General features: G+C 38.8%; 1 protein-coding gene across 9 annotated transcripts in view; it reads right to left on the reverse strand.

Moving 5' to 3' along the window:
• Inpp4b (inositol polyphosphate-4-phosphatase type II B) overlaps window positions 1–27712 on the reverse strand; it is a 726443-nt gene that overhangs the window by 108791 nt on the left and 589940 nt on the right. For all 9 annotated transcript variants that reach the window (XM_037206141.1, XM_037206136.1, XM_037206137.1 and 6 more), the window contains one exon: window positions 18806–18983. In XM_037206141.1, the coding sequence (XP_037062036.1) occupies window positions 18806–18983 (178 nt within the window). The remainder of the gene's footprint in view (window positions 1–18805; window positions 18984–27712) is intronic.

The following is a 27712-nucleotide window of genomic DNA, read 5'->3' on the forward strand; positions in this document are numbered from 1 at the left end:
ACTCATTTTAAACTTTGTGTTTACTGGCTCTATATGAACAACATTTCCACATACAAGCTCGGAGCCTTGTAATATGCAATGTATATATTCATGACCTAATGTTTAAGTCAGGCTAAAATATGCATTCTCTTAAACCTTAATTATTTCCTCCATGGTTAAAACTGTCACATTTTTAGCTTTTGGAAATGAACAGTGTGAACCATTCTTTTCCATAGCCACCCTTCTCAGGAGGAGCACACGGGAACATCTTATTCCCAGAATAAACATTAATTTCTGGATATAACTTGAAGTAGAAATCAGTTGGGTAATTTGAATGCTGAAATATAATCCAATTGAAAATGATAGTTTAGACGATTTCAATAATAAGAACAGTTTTGCTAGTTGTGTACCCCACTAGAATGGATTAGAATTTAAAGATGATAAGATCATTTTTAAACACTTTATTTGACTAGGAATAGCAGATTTGGCTCCAAATCCACCAATGTATAATTCTGGAATTAAAACCCCAATGTTGTAGAGAATAGTGTAATTACTGTAGCCACAAAATCTGGGACAGCCTAATCGTTTGGTTAGATGATGCGCTTTCACATGCTGGACAAACTAATCTTGGGATCCCAGCTGCTGCAAAGCAATCTGCTCTAGCAGGGTACAGAGAGAAATGCAGTATGTCATCTTCACGGGCTGAAGATGAAGGATGCTGCACTCGTCAGTTTCCTGCATAGACTGTCATAAAATCCCAAATAGTCTATTGGGGTTTAAATTGTTTACTAACTTTTCAGGAAAATAAACCTGTAGAGCTTTCAATCATTTAATAACCAAAGTTTAGCAAATAACAGGCTTTTTTTAGGTATCACTCATTTCAGTTTCAACCTCCGTCATATCTACTTGATAAGTATCATCCACATTCATGTCATCAGTTCTTCTCCATCGAGCCATTTGAAACTAAAACAGCCTTAGAAAAATGTAGAGTTACCAGAGATTCTCTTTCATGACTACAAAGGAAAAGTTGTTAGATGCATAAAAATGGAGTCAAGGGGAATTTACTAAGATGTGTGATGATATAATTGTGTACCTAATAAAATTTGCCTGAAGATCAGAGAACAGAACAAGCCACAAGATTAAACACAGAGGTGGTACACGCATTTAATCCTAGCACTCGGGAGGTGGAGATTCATCTGGATCTCCGTGGGTTCAAAGCCACCCTGGATCACATGAGATTGACTCAGTCTAGGAGAGAAAACAGAGCCAGGCAGTGGTGCACACACCCTTAATCCCAATACTGAGAAGCCACAACCACACACACCATTTAATTCCAGGAAGTGATGGCTGGGCGGAGAAAGGTATATAGGGTGTGAGGAGACAGGAATTAAAAGCTTTTTGACTGAGGAAGCACTTTCTGCTAGTGGCCTTTTGGCTAGGCTCTTTCAGCTGAAGGCTTTTGGCTGAGAGGACATCTTTCAGCTGAGGACTCAGGGACATTCAAACAGAGGATTCATTGAATTTGCGAGGTGAGACATGGCAGTGGCTTGTTCCTTTGTCTCTCTGATCTTTTAGCATTTACCCAATATCTGGCTCCAGGTTTTATTATTAAAAGACCATTTAAAATATGAGCAACAAAGATGTATTCACTTCCCATATGTTTATTGTAAGAAATGGTAGGCTTCAAACTAAGTGTTGTTACAGTGAATGAGTGAAACAAGTGGTATTTCTAGCAAAGGGACCAATATAACTTCACATTCAAATCCAAGTCAGCTAAAGTCATCAGAGGACATCTTCATATGTCACCAAAACCTGATTACATTCATTTGAACATGGAATTACTTTCAGAATTTGACTATGTTAGTCATCAATACTGATACTTTTCTAACAAAAAATTAAGAGCTGTAATAAGTCAAGCTTATGATCCAAATCATATACTAGCATTATATCTAAAGACATTTCAATTATCTATATTTTCTTCAGGTTTATTCCATTGGTCAGAGGTGAAGAACATTTTGAAAATAATATGTTACATGACTACTATGACTGCTGAATAATTTTAAGAATATTAAATCCCCTGGCAGAGGAATCTTTCTAGTAGAAAGTGATTGCTGAGAAAAATATGTAAGAATGCTATATGACTTCACAATAATGATTTGTAAAACAAAATATTTGGTGGAGAGAAAATTTAGTGAGTGGGAGTTTCCTTTTAACTGCATTAAACTTGTATTAAACATGAACTATTTCTAAGATTTCAAGAAAAAAAATGACTTCTGGAGGAAATTCTTAAGATGTGCAAGAAGACACAGAAACATGCAGACCTACTATGCTCAAGATGAAATGTTGTTTGAATCTTAGATTGTCTTTTAATAAAAACCCTAAGCCAGATATTAGGGTAAAAGCTGAAAGATCAGAGAAGCAGAACAGCCAGCCACTAGTTCTTACCTCTACAAAATCCTCAGCCTTTAAAGAGAGTGAGTTCCTGTTTCCTTATAAACCTTTCTCTGCCCTGCCACCTTACTTCCTGGGATTAAAGGCATGTGTGCTTCCCAAGCAAAGACATGAGATCTCAAGTGCTGGGATTAAAGGGGTGTGCCATCACTGCCTGATTTCTATGCCTAATCTAGTAGTGGCTGGCTCTGTCCTCTGATCCTCGGGCAAGGTTATTAGGGTACACAATATATTACCACAATGAAAACCAAAAGAAATGTGGAAGACACTTTATCAACTGCAGAAACAATCAACAAGCCTTTACCCTTCCCAGAGAATGGCCTGTGATGAACAGAGAACTATGCCGACCATTGGCTGGTTCCTTAAGGGTGGGAATCCTGTCTATTGCTCCAAATGTTGCTAAAATTGCACCCAGTCAGCTCTTAACGCTTTCTCCTGTCCCTTCTTCCATCTTATGTCTTTTCTCTCAGCACAAGGCTCTCATTATGAACAAAGGAGCCCATCTAGTCCAGACCACCTCACAAAGCCCTTTCAAGTCCTTTGTATGTCTCAGCTGAAGAAAAGTTTCTCCAGAGACTCCTCAAATGAGAAGTGAGTCTATTTTGTATTTTAGGAGGTTTCTAGAGTTGTCCACCTCCACTCTACTTTCTAAATGGTTATTTCCATTACAGCCAAGGTAAACTTTCATCAATTAAAAAAACAAGTAAAATGAATAATAATCAGATATATCTGTGTGCTGTGTCCATAGCCACTACCTCTGGAATGGTTAACTTCTGTTCCCGTGTCCACCTCCACTCTGACACCACACTCTTACACTATTCTCTGTAGACCTCTAAGGCCACCTTATACAATACCCACTTATCTTTCTAGATTTCTGAATATGCTGAGGGCTCTAGGAGGCAGTGCAGTGAATCAGGCAGAATGCCAATTCTGACTGAAGAAAAAGGCTCTCTGTAAAACTTCTCACCAATGACACACCTCTGTCTTTTCTTCGTGCATCACAGGACACTCCTGAATTCAAACTGGGTGAAATAAAATCCTATTACCAGAGGCTATCACACAGTATCCCAGCCTTTGCTTCAACATTTATATCTGTTAAAATGTTTTATCTCCCCTAAGTCTCTGAACTTCAGGTGAGGACCAAACATGGCTAATCTTTCCATTTCAAATACCTACTGGACTGAAGACCTCAAAAATTATCTGTGGAACAGAAAATGAGGAAGAAAGAAGGGGGAGGGCCAATATTAAACAGTAGGAAAAGTAGGATTTTGTGGGCGGGATCACAAAGTAGTAACAGGAAAATGATGGAAAGAAAGCACATCTATTTCAAGGTTTTTACTTGAATCAGGATAAAAGTGGTAATTATTTCTCAAAAGCTTAAATTGGTTTAGTTAATTAAGTGAAGTAATTTCTTTTATATGTCTACTCAAATTCTTCAAATTCACAATGCATATTTTATATATACATACATGTCTGACATATACATATATGTGTCTGATTATATACATATGACTTGTTTATTTATGTATTATGGAATATACATGCACACACACACACACACACACACACACATATATATATATATATATATATAGAGAGAGAGAGAGAGAGAGAGAGAGAGAGAGAGAGAGAGATCACAACTAGAGGTCTCTAGGGATAGATTTAGTTGTCATGATAAGACTATAAGCCACATGCTTTAACCAAGAAGCACATATCAATACACCACCACTAAATCTGACTAGGCCTGTCCAGGCAGTAAAGTATCACCTACAAATAAACCACTTATTGTACATCCATCCTAAGAGCTAAGCAGAGCAGATACAGTTTTCATTTTATAGCTGAGAAATTGAACTTCAGAGAGGTTAAGAGGTAAGTACATCTTGGAGCTGTGAATGAAGTGAGGAAGGTGAAGTTAAATTGAAGAAATATCTAACTTGCTCTTTTGAAATGCTGTCGTTTGGGAAATACAAACTTCATCAGCAGCAACAACACTTACTCAGCAACATATGTTGTGAAGCCTGTAGGTGGGTTTCCTGTGGTCGAAATTTTATAAAGGAAAGATCGGTTGCTGTCTCATAGGCACTCAAATGCTATTTTTAGAGACCTGGACCTCTCAAACACTTATCCTAAACACTCTTAAATTTCAGGCTAACAAGAAAAGAATTGTTAACTAAAAATTTAACATGTAGTGCAGCTCATGTGACTCAACAAAGGGATACCAGTATGCATACACATGTGTGTGATGTGTATACATATACCTCCGAGGCACTTGATGATCAATAGCACACTGTTCTTCCACCTCTGCCCCTTCCTGTTCCTCCCATCCTCTTCCTCTCTACTAGAGTTCCTTTTACACTTTTGTTTCCTGTGTTAATTTACCTTCTCTGGTAATTATGCACATGTATACACAGGGGATATGATGTCGGAGCCCTGCAACCAGTATCGATTTAATCACAGAATCACTAGATGGTGGGAATTAAGAAATCTTCATGTTCACTCTCATTTAAACATGAATAAGTTTCTTAGAATATGCATATGAGTAAACCTCTCCCTAGCAAGGGTGGAAATACTTGTATTCTATGACAGCTAACATGACTTTGGGGGGGGTTCATTCAAGACAGGGTTTCTCCATGTATCCCTGGCTGTCCTGGAACTCACTCTGTAGACCAGGCTGGTTTCAAACTTGGAGATCTAGCTGTCTCTGCCTTTCAAGTGCTGGAATTAAAGGCATGTACCACCACTGCCCAGCTGATTCTCACTCTTCTCCTGAAAAGTTTTTAAAATTTTAGTTTGGAAATGAATAAGGAAAGGCATTATAGGATTTTGCAATTTTAGTAATTGAAGTCAAGACTTATTCTCGGTTGTACACGATTTGTTTGATAACATACATATTTATAGCAAATAATTGTGATCAGGAATACAACTTTTACCTGCAACTTTCTCCTAAGGAGAAGTGTGGGCTATCTATGCAGAGCTGTATTTGTGACTGGGTTCCAATATATTTTTGTGAGAAGTGGAGCTTTCTTATTATGCTTGCTGGACTTCTTAGGGCTAAACCATGAGAGCAAATACAGTGGGAAGACTTACCCATTCTTCTTCATCATAGTCAGAATGATGTGGGATGGAGTCCTGCCTTCTCAGCTGAGGGGGCTCATCCTGGGGACAAGTCTCCTCTGTGCTGTCCTTGGGAGATGGCGGTTTCTTAAGGATGCCTCCTGGCCTTGCTGTGTAGAGAGCTAAAAGAGCACTCCTGACCAGCTGGTCCTTGAAGGCATGTACAAAAAGCTCAGTCTGGAAAAAAAAATGGATGAGGATTAGAAACCCATGGTAGGCATCTCTGTACAGAGCTGTGAAAAGGTCAATTGCAGATTTGTTGGTACTTAAGTGGTGTTTATGGAAAATGCATGGGCACCAAGGAGGGAGAGTGATTCATACCAATCAATGGGAAATAGTTTGGTTTTGGGATCCTGCCAAGGATTGGAGTCCTCCTGTTTTAAAGTAAACGCTGAGGTTTTAAATGCACTATAAACACCATCTGTCTCCTCAACTGCTTCTCTTTGAGCTCCACAGTCTTTGGAGACAGATTTCACTGGGGATAATCATTTCAACAACTACCTGCTGTACCTCTCATGCAATTTCAAAACAGCCCCAAAGAAAGCCCGAACATGCTATGTCTATTTTATATTTAAAGCAGGAGTAAAGGCCACAGGGGGGAAAGCTGCATTACAAAAAAAAATATTCAGAGTGCTTTCACGCCATGGAAAGATCTCAACAGGAGAGACAAAAGATCAGCCTTCCTTATGAAAATATTTGCTATTTTATAATTTATTATCATCCCCAAACTGTCTCCTTCACCACATTATGGCAGTAATGCAGTGTTAATGAGGTTAGGGTGAAACTTGGCATGGTAGATTTTACAATCTAGAAGTGAATACTTAGGAAGTGCTAGAGTAATGACAGTTAACCAACAGCATAGAGTTTTACAGCTGTACTTTGCAATTTCCTGATCAAATGTTTAATAGCTATAATAAACTGAAGGATGCAGTAATTGATTTTCTTTAATATAGTAAACTTAACATGTCTGTGACCTAACAGTATGTTCAAAGACTAGAGATAAGCCAGCATTGACCATTTTGGTTCATAGTTGGTAGTCATAAAGAGCCCCTTTACCCAAGTGTTATTTTTTGAGGGTTATTGATATCATCATCCATTAATGTAGCAACCTTAGATAATGCTAACTTTATTATTGCAACATTACAAAGTAATTAATTCTTAGTCTACTCTCAAAATCCAACCAACAGTGCCTTGGCTAACTTAAAATTAGTAAATTTTCTCTGTATCTTTTTGTGAATGTCAGTAATTAAAGAGATTCAGGTAATTCCTATGAAATAAGTACAAAATTGCTTATTATATCTGCATATTTTCTTTATTTCAATAGATCATAGCATTCTAGAGCTGAAACAGACCTTGTGGTTGACCCTTCATTAATCATATATAAAACTGTATTAGCTATTTTTCTATTGCTATGATATAACACCATAACCAAGACAACTTACAGAAGGAAGAATTTGTTTGGGGCTTACAGTTTCAAAAGGTGAGTCTATGATGGCCAGGGTGGAAGGCATGGCAGCAGGCATGGTGCTAGAGAAATAGCTGAGAGTTCACATCTCAACGTACAACCAAATGACAGAAAGAATAACTGGGACAGACACGGGTTTCTGAAATGTCAAAGCCTTCTCCCAGTGACACACCTCCTTCAACAAGGCCACATCTCTTCCAAACCCTTCCCAAACAGATCCACCAACTGGGGCCTAAATATCAAATGCATGCGCCTAGGCAGGAAGTTCTCATTCAAACCACCAGAGTGGGGGGAAGAGAGAGGAAGAGAGGAGGAGAGGAGAGGAGAGGAGAGGAGAGGAGAGGGGAGAGGGAGAAGGAGAGGAGAAGAGAGAGGAGAAGAGAAGGAGAAGGAGAAGAGAAGAGAAGAGAAGAGAAGAGAAGAGAAGAGAAGAGAAGAGAAGAGAAGAGAAGAGAAGAGAAGAGAAGAGAAGAAAGAAATGTTAACACTCTGCTCTTTGTCAGTCCAAATAATGCTGGTCATGATTATCTAATAAGCTCAGTGGTCCTTCCTTAATCCACTCCAACCACTACTTGCAAGCAGTCTAGATGTCTGTGCCCTTCGTCTCTCAATCTACATCCCCACACATTTTGAAATCTACTATTTTCAAAATGTATTTCCCTACTACAAATTGCCCATGGAATTATAAAAATTGTAAAAATTCATTGACTATTGTCAACTTTCAACAAATGTATTAGTTACTCTGTAAGAAAACAATAAATATGAAAAGCCCAATATAAAACACTAACAATTGGAAAATACTTTAGAATAAATTATGAGAAGTCAGCTAGCTTATAATGGAAAAGCTCAGTGAGTATTCACTTATGCACTAAATGTGAAAATGACAATGGAAAATGCAGAACAAATAATAATGAAAAAATTAACTAGATAGTACTCCATCTAGTCAGTGTGCATAAAGGAAAATGGGTAAACATGCTATTTACATAATTTCTCATAGCCTGGATATACCCAGTAATGCTAATTTAATTATTAAAAATGTTAATTTATTCCCTTTCAGGTTACCAAACTTTTTATTTCTTGCTAGTTTCAACACATTCTTTTGATTTACTGTTTGAACAACAAGAAGACTCCTCTGCATCCCTGCTACTACAGCTACAATTTCTGCAATGCTTACATAATTACCACATAGAGGCATGGCAATTCACACTAACTAGAATCTTCTACAGTGCTGCGCTATTCACACTAACTAGAATTTTCTACAGTGCTTGGCTGTTCATGCCAATGAGAATCTTCTTCATTACTTGGGATCACTTTTCTGCAATACTTACATGATTCCTAACTACAGAGAGGCATGACTGTTCACACCAACTAGAGTCTTTTACTGTACTTGGGATCACTTTTTCCCAAACATGAACACATAGAATCTCCACTTCATTTATTTAAATCTCATTTGGAAGATAATGCAATAGTGTCTTGCAGACTCTTTTTACAGCCAGGACTTCTTTTAGAGAGCTAAATACAAAGCAGTAACATTTTATACAAAAACCATGAGAGCTCCACTTTAACTTTCTGTTTCTATAGAAATTTTATCTGGATCATTGGAAGTTCTCTGGCTCTCTTGAAACCTGCACACACAGAGTCACATCTGCACGATCTATGTGACTGGGGAAAATGTCTCTGTTTTCTTGATAAGCATTACTCATTATATAAGATGAGTAGAGGTTAGATGATTTATGATCAAAGTGGGAGGTTCAGGAAATTATAGGTCACATCATCCCAATCGATTTGCATACTGCTGTTCTTGCAACTGGACAGTGTAAGGAAGACTAGGGAAGTCACACTCACGGGATGTTATGACCTTGTTTCTGAGTAAGTTATTGACTCTCCATGAAACACTCTTCCTTTTTGACTCAGCTTACATTACAAAATAACAAAGCTGTCTAAATGTTGTCATAAGGGTAAGTCAAATAAATCATTTAAAATGTTGATTTAATGATGAAAGGATAAAACTCTGAACCTGAGGATGATCTATACCACGCGTTTCAGAATTTTTAAAAATGAAAGAAAATGCTATCTTAGAAGTGAAATATTTTACCCTTATGGCATTTTTTGAAATTCATATTTCCATACAACTATTCTTCAAGGCAAAACACAGAATTATCTTAAAGTTTAAAACTACTAAAAATTACTTCTCTTGGGAATGCCTGAAGAAAATTTCCTAGGCTTCTGAATATTAATTACAGGAGAGTGGTTAGGATATGTTCATTTAAGACTACTCTTTTCCATGAGAGAATGCCATAAACTCAATCTATTCTTTTTAGAATTTCATTCTCATTGAAAATGAATTCAAGGCAATGAATTACAGGTGCAATCTGGTCATTGCCCTTGTAACATAGAAGTAACTGGTGGCATGAATAGGTGACAGTTATTTTAATAGTCATTTATACAGCAAGAAAATCTCCATTTATTTTTATATTTGATATGCTTTATTTATTTCAAAGAGAAAATATTTTTATATTCCACCATTGTTATACTGATATTTTTCAAAATCCCTTAAGGAAGCAGCCAGGAAGTTACAGACACCCCAGGCATTTATGTATCATGTATTTGACCTTGAATAAATCGTTTCCCAGTTTATACAAAATAGAACTTTCAGCCTGTGAAAGTCTTAGTTCAAAATAAAGTATAAACTTCTCTCTTCTGTTTACAATCTTCTTTTTTGACTGAATTTGTTATAAGTTTTCCTTTTGTGTCTCTTTACACCCTGGTCATTCTCAACACTGAAAGGGAAACCAGGAACCTTTAATCACTTTTTCAAAAGCATTTTTCCCTCTCTCTTGGTGATATACTGTTCCTTCATAGTCTCAATTACCATCATTATACTCAGGTCTCTGAAACCCATCTCCATGCACGTTCTGAGCAATCTTCAGCAACTTAAGGTCTTTGCAGGAAGAGTTCAGTGCCAATCTGAATTCAAAGTGGGATTTTGCTCTTACTTTGTTTCTGTTCGGTTGTGTTCTAAGATATTTCACCCAATGACATCATTGCTTTTAGCAACCCACAATGCAAATTCCTGGAGTATTTTTCCTTGACTTCTTTATGTGGGATTGTTGATCAGTTCCTTCTAGCTAAACCCTCCCAGTAGTGGTCTAAGATTTAGACCCTGTCTTTCCACCCACAGTAAATCTCCTTTCCACAATCCAGTAAACAACTTGCCACAGAACCTTTATGGGATGATTTACTTTTCAAATGCTTTCTCTCTTTTTTTCCCAGGATGTTAGTTAAAAGCCACAAATATTAAAATATAAACTACAGAGTCTTGGCACTGAATAATGGATCAGAATTTGTATGTTTAGTAAGGTCTCCCAGAAGCGTGACTGACATATGTGATGCCCAATAATGACCAGAAAGGCAAATATACATTCCCACTCTGCCTTTCTGTTGCTATAGGGATGGCTGCGCAGAGCAGGGCACATGTGCAGATGTCAGAAGACAAGCGGGAGCCTCGGCCTTAGTCTACTTGGTCTAAGATTGGGTCTCTCTGTTGTTTTTACTGTGTTCACCAGGCTGTCAGGGCTGTGAACTTCAGGAGATCCTCTGGTCCATTTTCCACCTCACTGTAGGATACTAGAATTCTATTTCTGTGACTCTTTACCCTGCTTTACATGAGTTCTGAGAATACAGACCTAGGTCTTTATACTTGCACAACAAGCCCTTTCCCTACGGAGTCATCTCCCCAGCCCAGAGAATAAACCACTGGACAAAGAACTACATACCAGGTAGGTGCCCAGATATCAGAGCTATGTGAAGGAGGATTTTAGTTCTCCATTTCTTCATCCACATGTACCACATTTTGCTAGCTGCTTCAATAGGTGGTTAGTGGAATCTCATTTGAATTTCCTATTTCAATATGTGGTTAGTGGAATCTCATCTGCATTTCTCTGCTGAGAAATGATGCTGAGAAACTCTGCATGCACTTACTTATCACTCATATATTTTGTGGTGGAGTGCCTTTTTAACCTTTTTCCATTTTAATTTGGTTGCTAGTCTTATTAAGTTGCATGAGCACTTTATATATTCTGATACAGGACCTTTATAAGACATATATTTCCCATATATTTTTACCACGTTCATGACTTGACTTTTCTTTTTTTGTTTTTAATTAAATATTTATTTATTTATTTGTTTGTTTATTGCATATGTGTATGTATGTATGTATGTATGTATACATGTGTGTGAACACTTGCACTATGGGAACTTTTGGAGGTCAGAGGATGATGAGCGCCATGGGCGTATACAGCAGTGTTTGACAAGTTGACCCACCAGACAGATAACTGATGTGGAGCTCCACCTAGCAAAGGCATGGAGTCACTGGCTGTGGAATTATTATTTTTCTGCCTGTAACTTTCTCACTTGCCACCATTATACCTCCCTACAAGAACAGCTGTGGGGTGCTTTCTACAGCCTTTGGTAGTGTGTTTTACATCTCTGGGCACACATTTAGCTGTGGATTTCTGTTTAAGCTTTATAATTCTGATGAACAGAAATATTACCAGAATATTCTTCTTTATTCACACAGAAAAGTAACAATACTTTTAGTTTCAAAGACAGCCTTTTACACATTTTGCAAAGACCTTAGAACTAGCCCCAAACAGACTAAGCTGCCCCCACAGAATATACACAAAGACTAACTCCCAGGTGTTGTTTATTGCTAAATCAAGGCCTGGCAGTTTACATCAAGACATAGTCCTTGCAGTAGCTCCCTTTCTGCACGTACTCTGACTGCTCAAGGTTCAGCCAGTTGTTTACTTCTTGGCATCCCTCACCAACTTAGAGCTGTGTGTATGGGTCAATGGGACATCACTAGCCTAAGAGAAACTCCGTGACTTATCTTGTGTTTTGAGAATGGGTAGGGCCTGAAAATGTAACACGATTGTCCAGAGTTTGGCTGTGAGGCAACAGCGTTAGGGTGGAAAGAATGCTGTGTAGAGCTATGTGAGAGCTGCGGCAGAATGTGTGTGTGTGTGTGTGTGTGTGTGTGTGTGTGTGTGTGTGTTGAGTGAGAGACGAAGAAGAAGAAGCATGAGAGAAGTGTGAAGGAAGGAGTAAGTGAATAATCTAGAAGTATGTGTGTGAGGGAGAGCTGTGTGAAAGAGGTGCTGCTATGTACGTGCTGTGAGGAGCTGTGAGGAGCTGTGCCCAGGAACTGTGTGAAGTGCTGTATGGTGAGAGAGCTGTGTAGATGAGATGTTCAGCTGTGGCTGGGTGGGGATTTGTAAAGATTCCTTGTGGAGGCAAGGAATGAAGCTGTATAGAAAAGAGATGTAGAAGAGAAATGTATGGAAAAGATAGATGTGTAGCTGTGTGAAAAGTGCATGCATGTAAAGATATGGAGATATGCAGCAGTGTGGAGACAGTCAAGAGACCATTTTTAAGATGAAGTAAAAGAGAAAGTTATCATCAGAAAGCATCTGTTTCCTTATTTTACCAGTCATAGATAGATTAAAACTTGTTCCTAATTACCCTCAGATGAAAGTTTCCTACACCTAGCTGCTCTGAGGCATCCCTTGTATTTCCCTGAGTGAATCGTGGCCGCTGGTTTCTCACAGTCTGTGTTAAGAAGACAACGTGCAGGATTTTTTTTCTTTCTTATTACCATGTGAGTCCTGGAACTTGAACTTAGAACGCCAGGCCTGGTCACAGGTGTCTTAATTCTCAGAGTCATCTGACCAGTCCGTTTTCACTTTTCCATCGTCTTTACTTTCTATTACCTACGTGTGTCTGTCTATCTGTCTGGTGTGGATTTGTGCACACGAGTGCAGTTTCACTGAGGCCCAAGAGGGTGTTGAACCTGGAGTTTCAGGACATGGCGTGCAGCCAGATGTAGGTGCTGAAACCCGAACCACGCTCCTCTGGTAGAGCAGCTGGTTTGCTCAACTGCTGAGCCCCCTCTCCAGACCCCATCTTTTACTTACTTAACAATGTCTTCTCAAACATGAAACACATATTTTTGTCATTATCTTTTTAAAATCCTGTTTCTCATATTTACAACAATATACAGTAAATAGTATTTTCATCATTAATCTATCCTTTCAATATATCTCTTTTGGGGACTGGATATGGTCAAAACACATTTTATAACATTACCAAAGAATCAGTAAACATTATTTATTTATATAGATGAGGAACGTTATTTTAATAAAGTCATTTGTGTATCATTTGTTTGTGGAACCGGAAGCGGGCACGAGGTGCCCTGGAAGGAGCTACAGACAGTTGTGAGCTACCATGTGGGTGCCAGAAACCAAAGCCAGGTCCTCTGCAAGAGCAATTAGAGCTCTTAACCACTAAGTCATCTCTCCAGAAATTTTTCAATACAAGTTTGGTATTTGTTTATATATTGGCATACAGTTTGATTTTATATCATCAATTTCTCAATTCTTATTGTGTTCTTTTAAAGACTGTGTTGTTCTGAGGCAACTTTAGCTTACTTGAAATAAATGAGACCCTCTCAAGCCTTGTTTTAAAGCCTTATTTATGTGGATTAACCACAAATCATAATCTAATTTTCTTTTAGCTGAACCATCAGACCCAAATTTTCTGAGGACTCTACTCAGAAAACACTGAGTAAGTCTTTTCCCTCTGCTGTGTGAATATAATGTATTCATAGCACTGTTTGAGAACAGAGAAAGTTCTATTGGCTAATGTCTGGTGTTTCTTTCCCTGGACAAGTATAGTTTATTCATAAGCATCCATAGGTCAGACAAATCTTAAACACACTCATTTAGAGTTTTTCTATGTTAAGTCCCATCCTCCTTAAACTAGCCTTTGTGAATCTAGCCAACTTGGAACTCCCAAAGTCTAGTTCCTGTCTTTTCTTTGAGAAATACAGTTCAGATCCTCTCTCCTGTACTACAGTCTTAGGGAGTCAGCTGGGCATGCACAAGGATCAGCCCTCGTCCTCTACTCTGAAAGCATGGAGCCCATTTGACCAGCGTCCCTCTTGAGGAGGAGGACCTATGTATCTACATCACACATAATATCTTCTGACACCGGGTGCTTCATATGCAAGTCAAATGCTTAATATCATCTTTGACATTGTTTTCTTTGTGTTTTCTATTCCCCAGTTTACCAATAAACACAATTCTTCATTGTATAACATTTCACTAATTAAATATTTATGATTTGACAGGGACTATGGAAAGCAGAAAGTAAATTCAAACCCTGAAGTTTCAACTGAATTTAATGAAGTGATTCTGGAGTTTTGTTTTGCCCTCCACATCTGCTTTTACCAACAACCATTAACAACCCCTTTCTTCTCTTCTTCCTTTCAATTTGGGGAGGAGACAGACCTTGGGATGGTTGAAGTGACTGAGGAGTGAGAAACACCCTCTTAGGAACACAGTGTTCTCTTCAATATCACACATCACTTTAACTCCCGAAAGACCAGAATTTATAGAAAGAAATTTAAGGAAATCTTGAGTTTCAGAAGGAAACAGTTTTCATTTTCTTTTGGACATAATAGGGTGTACAGTTCTCTGTGGCTGAAGAGATGCTAGTACCAGATTTCTTCTGTACACTGTGAGTTTGGCCTCTCAGGTTTGCTTTGTAATTTCTTAAACCGTCCAGATGCAAATCTGAGGTTGTAAAAGCTAACAGCCACGTCTATATAGACTTTATCTTATAGCATCAAGTACAGTACCATGCACTATTAAGTACCCAATGGTGCTTCTTGCTGAGCAGGACAAAAATGACTTTTTATGCAGTGGAGGGAGAGATGGACATTTGAAAGCCAATGTCATTCATATTTCTGATCAATGGGTTATCTATATACTATCTATATTTTTTTACTTTTCATTTGGAATTTGTTTACATTAAATAATTTTCTTGAATTTTTTGTCAAAGATCTCATCTGTATTTTAAGGAAAAGAAAACTACAATTTTAACTTGTTCCGATATTGGCCATTCATATCATTTGTTAAAATTTTGACATTTATATGAAATTGTACCCTTTTTTTGGACTTATTTAGCTAAATTCAGAGTGTTCTGTGTGTTAGATTAGTATGTAATTAAACTGCATCTTCAATATTTTTATGAACTAATAAGTTCATAAATACTAAGTATATACTAATAAGTTATTACAAAGAACAACTGTCCATCAGAAGATATTCCACAACAAGGGCTAGAGATTTAGGTCAGTTTGTTTGACTGGCATGTGTGAGACCCTAGGTCTAATCCCCCATACCACAAAAGGATCTTTAAGAAGTATTAAATCCATAATGCAATTTAACCGACTTTGTGTAGTCTAGGACAAAAATACACAGTAATTATTCATTATTATAAATTTCCCTTTATGCTCTCCATCACACATATTCCTTAGTCCACTAGATCATGCATATATTCAAAGATATTATACAGTGGTATGAGCTCAAAGAAGCTTCAGCTACAGACACAATTTAGATGGGCACTAACAATTGTTTAACATTTCTGTGCCCTAGTTTATAATGAGAACACTAACAACTTGATGGGATTATCAGTAGTGAATATTGGAAATGATAGTAGCTCCCTCATGCAGTTGTTAAAGTTGGGAATCTCACTGTAAAGAAGCCTTCCATTGATCCTGAGGCCAACACCACTCTTCTCTGCCATCATCATTACTAACAACCATTACCATCAGTGAAATGGTCTGGAATCTCTTGTTGGGAGCAGAGCTTTTCTTATTCATATTCTACTCTGTGCCCCTTGGTTTGGGCACAGGGACAAGAAAATTGTATGAATTCAGAAATTATACACACACACACACACACACACACACACACACACACACACATATATATGCTTTTATGAATTGTTTGGTCTTTGTTTAGAAAAGGACACAGTCCCACAGCATGGTTTTCCGTAGCAGCAGAGATGGCATGAACTGCTTTTGAATCAACAAATATCAACTCCTCTATCTGAATATGCCATGCAGTCAGTTGAGATCCCCTCTTGCTCTAGCTTGAGTTATGGACATTGATAAGGCCTATCACCGTGATCTCTGGGTACCAATGCTTGCTTAAGAACAGAAACACTAGCTCAGCTCTAGACTCAAACACTTCCTTTGGATCAGTGTGCGCTGTGCTTAGCCTGCCTCAGACAACCGAGTTTACTGTACAGAGCTCTCCCCTACTGTGTGCAGATGCGCAGTGCTGAGTACACAGGCAAGCATGAGCACAGGCAGATGCTAATGTTTCCTACGTGTTCTGTAGCATGAATTTCCAGACCAGAAATACTAAGAAATACTATCTCCCAATGTATTAGTTTAGAAACAATAAAAGAGTGACATGTCAATCAGATGCTACAAAATTGCACACAGGTAGGATGATCAGGTCTTGAGACCAAACACACATGATAAACAAATATGAAGCTGTCCTGTATTGGGATTTGTGGAAAATGGATAGATTTTATCTATTCTTGCCTCAAAGGCACCAAAAATAAGAGCTATGAAATTACAAAAAAAAAAAAAAACACTAATTTGCTTCATTCTACTGACCTTTGAACTCTAAGATTATGTTTATGCCTTAAATAACACTGTAAATTTATTTTAAAAGTGAATACTATCTCAGGGTGTGGTGACACATGCCTTTAATCCCAGCACTCAGGAGAGGCAGGAGGATTTCTGAATTTGAGGCTAGCCTGGTCTACAGAGTGAATTTTAGGACAGCCAGGGTTACACAGAGAAACCCTATCGTCCCCCGCCCAAAAAAAAGTGGATACTATCAATGAGGTAACTTTTATTCTCTAACCCACAGAATTGTAAGAAATCTGAAACATAAGCATGCCAGCATAATATTAGATTATATTGAGATTTATGATATCTCTAAAACAACTATTTATGCTCAACTCAGGGACTAATCCTAAACCCTTCTTTTAAAGACCATGCGGAACTGTTAACTTTCATACCTCTTTGAAATTCCAGGCATGAATCCTTAAAAGGATGTGTGGCTTACAAACTTATCTTTATCCTGTTAGTTTCTAGGGTAGAGAGATTTATCAGTGGACAAAGCCTGTCTACTCAACAGAAAACTTGAGAAAAATTTGGAGCAATTGTGGATTAAAGGAGGCGATAATACTCCGCCCATCCCTGTAGTGAGCTGCACATCATCTGTGAAATGACACAGCCCTGCCCAGGGCACAGGAAGGATATAAATACCACTCTGCAGATGCACTATTTCCTAAAACTTTCTGCTTAGGTGAACTCAGAAAAACTTCATCTCCTCCACCCACCTACCCACAAGAGAGATGAATCAAAGTGAGATTACATTATTTCACTGTACATAATCACCTTTGGGGTTTTCTCCCAACCCACCCAGTCCTAAAGGAGTTTTCCAAGTTAAAAACAACTTAAAAGCATCAATTAAAATATGTAAAACATTCACTTTACATAAATTAATCTGGCATATGTAGATAGATCACTTGAACTTTATTTGATTGCTAGGAATGACTCAAACTTTATGGCTTTGTGGCTTTTTTACTTTATCAGATTTTTAGACCTTTCCTCTGTGAAACAAAGGTAATACTCATCCAACAACTGTGAAGATTAAATAAAATAGCATAAGCCTGGAGTCCCTTCCTTCCTTGACACAAAGTAGCTACTGGTAAAATCTGACAAGCATTTCTCTCCTTTGTAAGATAGACAAATCGGTTGTAGCATGGAAAGCCACTGGGTTGAAAAGAGAGAGCTTGTGTTGAGTTCTTTTTCTTTTTAAATTTATTAGAAAAGTCATTTGACCCTTCTTAACAGAAACTGACTATTTTTCAATTAATGTGGATTTTTATTTTTCTCCTAGAAGTAAAATGTTCATAGAATTTAACAATTTAATGTAAAATTTTAAGTACAGCATTCTTAGTAGCAGTGGACACAGATGAATAAAAACCTCAGAAATGCATGATATCCAGCTCTACAAATGCTGTCTTTAGAAAGGCAAAGAACCACAGATTTGGTTTATTCTAGAATTATTAGAAATGTTTTCTTTGGTCAGGTTCTTCACTGTGTCTTTATTAGAAATGTCTTCTAACAGGTACAAAAAGCGTGGACACATAGGTGACAGATGAGCTCAGGAGTAGAAATCTCCAGGATGCTTTGCTTCACATTTAAGATCTTGCTCTGATTGGCCCATTTTCACCTCGGTTCTGTATAATACAGCAGTTCTAATTACCTACAGAGTCGGCTACTGTGCATATGCCCCAGGCTTGACCACTTTTATTTGCTGGAGGTATGGAGAAAGTCAATCTTGGAAAAACCACAGCTTGGGTTCTATCATATTTTTGGTAGTGTTGATAATCTTTGCCTGTTTGATAATGCTGTAGAAGACAAAGGGAGATGGAGGGATTGTCCCTTGTCACTGATGGGATCTGCATTAAGGCTCTGCTTTGAATCAAGTGATCTCCCCATTGCAATGCACAACTACATATGCATAAAATTATGTGATTATCAGAGGAAAATAATTTTCAAAATCTAATTCAATTCACTTACCCAAACCATAAACCAAAAGAAGGAATAAAAATAGCAATAAAGGAGGAGCTATATACCAGGCAATAACAGGTTTCATTTCCTACCAGAGAAAGAAATAATTCATACGAAGCCCACAAAGAGAATGAAGCCAATTCATTTTGATCCTGTGGCGATGCTTTGAAGCTTCTTTTAACCCAGTCTCTTTTACATTTCCAGATGCCATGAAAGTTGATGTAGGCAGAAGGCAACACTTATGGGACTGGGGGATTTCGTGTTGCCCACTAGAGTGAAGGTTTGGATCTTACTTTTTCTGAGAGCAGCTTTAAAGAACTCTTCAAGCTGTCTGCGGAGTGCTGGCTGGCAGAGTTTAGCAGCAGGTCGGCGTGGGTGGCTATGAGAGGCTGCAGCTGATTGATGTTGCTGAGGACTTCCTTGGCCTTAGCAGTGTTTTCCGGTGAATAGTAGATAAACTGGTAGCCCGTACTGCAACAACAAGGACAGCAGTTATGGAAGGCACGGAGAGCCTCCGCAGCTCTTAACAAACTCACTTCATTACTCTTACTTCATCAATAAGAACAGACATAAGGCAGGTTTACCATGTCCTGAGAGTTTATGTAAAGTTAAGGCTAGATCATGTAAAACCAGCCCTCAATCAACCCGAGGAAAGATTTTATATGATTACATATGTTCAGAATTACTATAAGATGACTGCTAACATACATAATAAATCACAAAACCACACCAGGCGAAAGAATAGACCCTCACCCCCCACCCCCCATGATCAACTCAGTCGCAGTATAAATTTTGGCTTGTGGCTCACTAGGCTGCTTTGGCAGGTTTTTCGTCCTAAGTGGAAAAGAGGATCAACTTTGTAAGCAAATCTATGAAATGGTTAAATTTAGAGATACTCACATGCAGAGACGGAAACAATGTTTGGTAGGAAGGAAGCATTCGATACACTACCTGTAGTTTTCTCTGTGACATTGACAAGCACAAGGCAGTAACAAACACCATGAGCTCAAAAGTGGAGAGAAAATAAATCAACTCCAAGTGGCCAAATAGCCCATTCTATTTTAAAGAGAAAAAAACCAAATCTAAAGCTCCATTTATTACTTTATCTCCACATTTGTTCTTAAATGTAGCCTAAGAAACTGAAGACTGGTTATTAATTAGGAACCTTTGACTTTCATAATCAGTGTGTAGGAACCGCTGGGGAACCTGGTGAGAGGAGAGGTTCCCTGAGCAAAGGAGCCCGGAGCACAGAGCAGGGTTTGTGTCCCAGGATGCTCAGCAAGAAAGAAAGACAAATGGGAGGTGGAGGAAGGGAAGAAGCAGGCGGAGGAAAGGGAGAAGCAGGTGGAGGAGAGGGAGAAGCAGGTGGAGGAGAGGGAGAAGCAGGTGGAGGAGAGGGAGAGGCAGGGGAGGAGAGGGAGAAGCAGGTGGAGGAGAGGGAGAAGCAGGTGGAGGAAAGGGAGAGGCAGGTGGAGGAGGGAGAGCAGGTGAGAAGGGAGAAGCAGGTGGAGGAAAGGGAGAGGCAGGTGGAGGAAAGGGAGAAGCAGGTGGAGGAGAGGGAGAAGCAGGTGGAGGAGAGGGAGAGGCAGGTGGAGGAGAGGGAGAAGCAGGTGGAGGAGAGGGAGAAGCAGGTGGAGGAGAGGGAGAAGCAGGTGGAGGAGAGGAGAAGCAGGTGGAGGAGAGGGAGAAGCAGGTGGAGGAGAGGGAAAAGCAGGCGGAGGAAAGGGAGAGGCAGGTGGAGGAAAGGGAGAGGCAGGCGGAGGAAAGGGAGAAGCAGGTGGAGGAGAGGGAGAGGCAGGTGGAGGAGAGGGAGAAGCAGGCAGAGCGGCCACATCCACGGGCTTGGTGCAATCTTTCCACATCCTTTCATAGCCAAGAGCCAAACTCTGTTTATAAAATACATTAAGCTGGCCAGTGGTGGCGCACACCTTTAATTCCAGCACTTGGGAGGCAGAGGTAGGCAGATCTCTATGAGTTCAAGGCCAGCCTGGTCTACAGAGCAAAATCCAGGACAGGCACCAAAACTACACAGAGAAACCCTGTCTCAAAAACAAACAAACAAACTAACTAACTAACTAACTAACTAACTAATTAATTAAAACCTGCTTTGAGTATTTGTGAAATATCTTCCTTATAGCTACTAGCTAAATTATTTAAATTCCAATAATTTTATTTTTATTTTTGAAAACTTAAAAATCACTGAAAAAAATACTGTCTAGAAAGCAGTTTTTCTTTCTCCTTTCTTGGTTCTTTGGTAGAAATTATTTAAATCTTAAAAAGATGGTAATATTTTACAAATACATAATATATTCCTCACAATTTATATCCTTTTTTTGTAAAACAGTTATGAGCAATGTTCTGGCATGTTTAAACTAATCAGGAGAGGGCACAAGGAAGCAACGACAATGGTCACAGTGTTGGGGAGCCAGGAGGAGGCTGCAGCCTGGACAGCGCAGGGCTCGTCCTCTTGGGCTCATCCTCTTCTCTCCGGTTGAATTTCCCGGTAGGAATGCTGCAATGCTCAACCCCCCCGGTCCTTAAGAAATAAAACAACCCCACATTCCTTTTGTAAAGAAGACAGTTGTCTAAAGGCATCGATGTGGCATGATGGCGGGGATGGTTCTGGATACCCAGCAGCTGTGGTTAGAGAGCTCAGGACTCACTGCACACCATGTATGGAAAATGGTGTGCAGTGGCTCATGGTGGCCCTCTGCACTGGCCTACTTTCCTGGTATGAATGTCTGCTTCCTGATCTTATGGGGTCTGACAAGCTGAAGCTCCCCACTGGCTTAGTCCTCAGAAAGCTAAAGTGCCCATGGCCAGCATTCTCCCATCTTTCTGCTCACAGGACTTCTTTCTCGGTACGTCATTTCTGACGCTCCTTATTCTTTCTCCCATCCCTTCATAGTGATGGCTGCCCCTCCCCCTCTCTGCTTTTCTGACACTTCACTCTGATGTTATTTGTAGATATCATCCACTTTCCCTTTATCCTTTCCTCATCTGTGCCCTGAAAATTCTTAGCATTCTCCACCTGACTCTCTTAAATACTTTTTTTTTTTCTTGTGCCTTAGGTGAGTGGTGCCCAAATGTTAGTGGGCATAAAGTGCACTGACAAATGAAGGGACTTCGGTATTTTTTTAAGGTTATGGAATTTCTTTGCAGTGCCAAGAGACGTTGCTTCAGTGGGCTCTGCACTGTAATACATCCTTGGGAGGTTTTACTGCCAGTGAACAGCTCTGTCATTAGAGACACCCACTGTCCCTGATTTGCCTCTGATGTCCCTGTAAATGCTGGGTCACACTTCACATAAAAACCTCACTTAAGCCACCCTCAGTTTCTTAGAACTGTTTTACGGGGCTGCCTCTACTGTCTCTCTCTGTATTCTGAGATCCTCCGGCTCCTCCCCCGACCACTGCTTCTTCCGCCATTCCCAGCATTCTCATTTACCCTCTCGATGACCTCACCCTCTCACTCCGAGACAGTTCAGTCAAGCCTGGGACATAAACCAAGATCCTGCCACTTGTGGCTCAGTCACGTCTCCTCTGAAGCTGCTATGTAGCAGACATCTTGGTGAGGCTGAAAGATTCATTTTCCATAATGGAGGCCAGTGTTGCTGTCCACGATGACACAATATGGCATGGAGAAAAATCATCCACAATATTATACTGAGTATGCACAGATTTCATCTAACTATTGAATGACTTACTCTTGAAACATGTCATATATTTAACAGTTATAGTTTCTTAAATGGGAAATTATGAATATAATTTAATTATCTAGAAAAAAAATAAGTATTTTATAGTGGTCTGAGATTTAGACTCAATCCAAACATTTGAGTCAACTGTCAGGATAAAACCAGAACAATAAGAAAATATTTCTTGGCATCAAAATTTATAGACTATAAAAGCAAATTATGGATGATAGAAATTGAAATTGGTTTCACATTGTATTTGAATGAAATAAAAAGTTATTTAAAGTATGTCCTTAGACTTTACACAAAGCTAAAAACAATGAGAGCATGAATACATGCCCTCTTACATATTTCATATGTATGTATGACCTTAGTCTCCTATTGCTGATCTAGCTTATCTCTTCATCTTCTAGTGCCAGCAAGACCCAGGTCTCAGTCCTTGGAGCTTTGGATTTTAGGAACCATTTGACATTCCTGAGCATTTAATCTAGTGGTTTAAATGAGTCAGCCATATGAAGGGTCAACTGGTGCTCATGAGGAGACAGAACCATGAACGGTATCAGCCACTCTTGACTGTGATTTCTTAACCATGATGGCCTCTCTTGTATACAAGTAGATGTAATAGGCCATCTTTATGGTATGCAAATTGTATTTTGATAAATCTATTTTAAAAAAAAGTCCTTAGCATACATTCAAGAAACGGTGATTATTACCCATGAATAAGGATACAGGAAAATAGAAGGTACACTCATGAGCCATTTCCTTTTTCCCTGTTAAATCTAATGTAAAAAGGAAGTTTAATCAAGCAAATAATTGATACTATAGATTTAACTAAAGTCCAAATGTTTTCTCCATCAGTATAATAAATAATTGAGCCCATACTTTATGTGTGTAGTATTACACTAATGTTTTCATGGGTTTCATTATTTTATTTCCACAACTCTCCAGGAAAAGATACTATTACATTATGTAGACATGGAAGGTGAAGGCTGAGTGGGCCTTTGCGTGGGTCCCACAACTAGTATGTGTGGATTCCAGATTAAACATTCATAATCACACAACTTGAACTCCTAATTCTGTTTGCCTATCTCTTGAGCATTGTGTTGAGTCATTTTAGATTTTAAAACTTATGAAGCTATAATTAATATGGGAAAGATCTACAATGTAATAATATCATAGCAGGTACAGACTATAAAAATTTAAAATTAAATCTCTCATCTTCTAATTAAGACTATTCATTAGAGAAGGTTATGATTCTAGTTTATAATAGAGATTAGTCTAAAGAAAGAATCTGGGAATCATCTGATGCTAAATTACAATCAACACATTATTTACTGACTGCTACTTGGCCAATGAATTGAGAAAAGCAAATGGTCAGAGCTAGCAGCCAGGCTGTAAGAGGATACATATTATAATTCCTGTTCACTAAATGTCACTAAATCCCATGGCTGGCCACATGGGATTAATAAAAAAGAAGGAACCATTTTTGGGGGGTAGGGGGTGTCTTTTTTTCTTGAAAAATTTCCAAAGTTGAACTGTCAATTCTTAGTGTCCACTAATACTCTGAGGGTGTCCACCATGACATAGCTTGCTCACTAAGCATTCGACTTTAGTCCCTGATGTTCATATCACACTACATAGATTTTTCCCACAGTCAATGATGTATCTGTTCTTCAAGGTTTTATGATTGTTGGAAGTAGGTTTTCACACACACACACACACACACACACACATACACACACACACAATCAATCTGCAACCTATAAGGAAATAAAGACCAACTATTTCAAAGCAAGAAAGGTTTCTGTTCCGATCAGCAAACTTGCTAACTTTTCCAATATATTCACTAATGTGTATAAATCTGTGTCCTATAAAATGTACGTATGCATAAGTTCGTGTTTTCTTCCTTGTTACATCTGGATTCTCACCTCCCATCTTAACAAGCACACAGAAGCCAGGTGATCCCCACTCCTTTCTGGACACTATCATCCTGACCCTCTTTCTTTTCACCTGTGCTGACCTCCCAAGTGAACCCATCTTTATCTTCTGTATGGTCATGACAAGAGTGTGATACTGGGATTTTTCGGGGAAAGTCACATTTAATAGATTTTTTTTCAATAATAAGTTATCTCATTTTAGGTAAGCCTATTTTCCCCCATGACATAAATCTCATGTGTACATTTTAAAGTTAGTATTTCATCACAATCTTACAAAAATGAGATTCTTCCTAGATTATTAAATGCTTTTTTATGTATGTGTGTATGTGAAAGCCTGCTTATCATATGTGCATCATGTGTGTGTTTGTTGGCCATGGAAGCCAGAAGAGGGTTTTGGATCACCTGGAACTGGAGTTACAGGTGGTTGTGAGCCAGCCTATGTGGTTCTGGTGACCAAGCACGTCTCCTCTGTAAGGGTATCAGATGTTCTTAACTGAACCTCAGGCTCCTCCCTAGATAACTTTTTTAAAATCTGGAAAATACTGTTTTTAGATATGGTAAATTACTTTCTTTTGCTGCCTCTGAAATGATGATGGCCAAGTATATAGATTAATGAAGAGTGCTAAGAATTATTCTGGAAATCTCTGTACAAGGAAGTCCCCACTGCTCTCATTCAGTACGCACAGGTCGACATGACACAGTGTCATGTCACATGCTTTCAAGTATTATTTTACTTTATGGAAAGCAAGTCCTCTACAGAATCTGCTCACAGTGTTTCAAAATAAGCAAAAGGAAATAGTTCTGTTAATTTGTTTATTGAAGCAATATTCTGGTTTTAATTCCTAATCTTTCCGTGGATTGACATCTTTTCTCTGATCCCTCCTGTACTTCTCAAATCTCTTTCTGTGTGTCGGCATTTAGTGTGTGTGTGTGTGTGTGTGTGTGTGTGTGTGTGTGTGTCTACATACAAACTTATTAAAAGTTAGAATCTTTCTAATTTTTATATGCAATTAAGACACTGAGTTATAGAATAAAATCATTTAAATTAATTTTCTGAGTAAACTGTGAAACTGAGTTTCTGAGTAAACGAGTTTACTTAGTGTCAGTTCTCAAAAGTGTAAGATTTTTATTTATGATTTCCAGCAATTCAGCTGCAGCAACAATGTGGTAAATCAGGAGGAATCAGCCGTATATTTACATTGCAAATGAGGACCAAGGATGAATGGTTTTCTGAAACCTCACAATTCAAATTCTTCTTGTTTTGTTATTTTTACACAGCGCTATTTTGACAAATTTAGTATCAAAACTTCTAGAGTTATTTACATATTGTCATTTATAAATGTGTAAGTCTTTTTCTTTAACAATTTTATTTCTCAAAACTTTGAACTGTCAAGTGGTGTTTCCTGCCTAAACAACAGAACACACTTGGTCTCCCAAGCTACTGGTAGGTATTGGAGCAAATCCCCAACTTGCAATTGTTAAGTGGAAAGCAGACAAGGGGTAGTATTAATTGTCAGCCATTAAGTTGGCTCGCTTTTATAAAAACTTCTACCTTTCTTCTTTAGAATACATAACTGTATATTTCCCTTCTTAGTGATGTGGGAGGAAGAGCACTTTTGTAACACATGCCTTGTGGCTACTGTCTAGGACTACAAGACATTGTCTGCAAGTGTATAAAAGACACTTTCTACAAGTGTATGTTTCTGATTCTGATCCTGATTCCACTGTGTGTCTCTATGATCATTACTTCATTCAGTCACATCTGTCACTATAGGGAGAGTTACTGACCTCATAGAGAAGCTTTTACTTCATGTATTCACTCCACCATTGTGCACCAAACACCTTGTCAGTGCACCAAACACCTGTTGAGACAGTTCTAGGGGATCTGGAGTATGCCAGACAACATAGTCCATGCTTTCAGAATAAGCTTTGTCTAGAAGGATGCTTACACTGGAGGCTGAATGCTTATGAGGGAATGTCTTTCTGTATGTTGGGAATTTGTGTTTCTCTGATTGGTTGATAAATAAAGCCATTTGGCCTATGGCAAGGCAACTTAGAGGCAGGAGGGAAATTCAAAGGGAGAGACAGGAAGAAGACAGGAGGAGACACCAGCCCACTGTCCATGGAGCAGCATGTAATGACACACAGGTAAAGCCACAGACCATGTGGCAACATATAGATTAACAGAAATGGGCTGAGTTTAAGTGAAAGAGTTTGTCAATAGTAGGCCTAAGTTAATGGCCAAGCAGTTTTAATTAATATAAGCCTCTATGTGTTTACTTGGGGGACGTGAGTGGGAGAGATTTATCCAGACCGCTGACGGGCTGGGACACAGGAAATCTTATGTCTTAGCTACACAATCAGACTGGATTTCTAGTCAGTGCCAACCTTAAAGTAGGGTCTGTGGCAGTGAGTGTGGATGCCCATGCCGGTTTGCTATGGTGGGCACTGTGTGAGAGAGAGATGGAAGTGTTAAGTGTAAGGAGAGGAAGGTTAAAAGAAAGCACAGACAAATTACACATGAGAGAGAACCCCTGTGTTACAGTTCCAATGTCAGATGTACTCCAACATGCTTGTGTGTTCGAATGCTTGGTCCCACCTTGTAGTCCTATTATGGAAAGTTCTAGAAATTTCTGGAAGGGAAAGTATGTCAATGTGTGAGGACATGCATTTGTTGGGTATATCAGGTCTCTATATCCTCCCCTCAATCTGCTTCCTGTTCATCTTAATGTGAATAGCCTTCTCCTTACCACAGGCTCAGAAGCAAAGGAGCCAAATATATGGATTGAAATCTGTGAACCCATGAGCTACAATAAACCTCAACTCCTCTTAAGTTGTTTATCTCAGGATTTCTAACTCAGAAAACTGCCTAACATACTCCTCCTTCCAAGTTATGCTTTTCATATTTAGAATGATCTATGGTCTACCATAATCTAAATGGAAAATTACAGAAATAAATGGTTCATATAATTTTAAAGTTACATGAATTTCTTAGTAGTGAGATGGAGTCTTGGACCATCCTGCTCCACTTGCTGATGGCTGCTCCATCCCTCTCTGCAGAGTGCTGAACTTGATCACAGGCCCTTAGTAGCTTCCCTGGATATCAGCTCAACTATCAGGATATCTTAGAGCCTGGGAACAAGTAAACTTTATTTTACTTAATAATAGACCCAACTATCAGGAATGATGCTACTGGTTACCTTATTACAATATATTGTTAGATTTCTATTTTATTATTAGTCCTTCCCCTTCTTCTCCTTATCCTTCTTTCTTCTCCTTCTTCTTCTCCTCCTTTTTCCTCTTTTCCATGCTTATATTATCATATGTGTATGTGGTGGTATTGTGTTCTCCAAAATATTGTGTACCTTAGTAAATTTATCTGGGGTCAGAGAACAGACAGCCACTAGATACAAAGGCTAGAAAATGGTGGCACTCACACCTTTAATCCTAGCATTCCAGAGATAGAAATCCCTCTGGATCTCTGTGAGTTCAAGGCCACATTGGAAATAGCCAAGCATGGTGACACGCCTTTAATCCCAGAAAGCCAGTCTTCAATCCCAGGGAGTGGTGGT

The sequence above is a fragment of the Peromyscus leucopus genome, chromosome 5 (genome assembly GCF_004664715.2).
Source record: "Peromyscus leucopus breed LL Stock chromosome 5, UCI_PerLeu_2.1, whole genome shotgun sequence".
Taxonomy (NCBI): Eukaryota; Metazoa; Chordata; class Mammalia; order Rodentia; family Cricetidae; genus Peromyscus; species Peromyscus leucopus.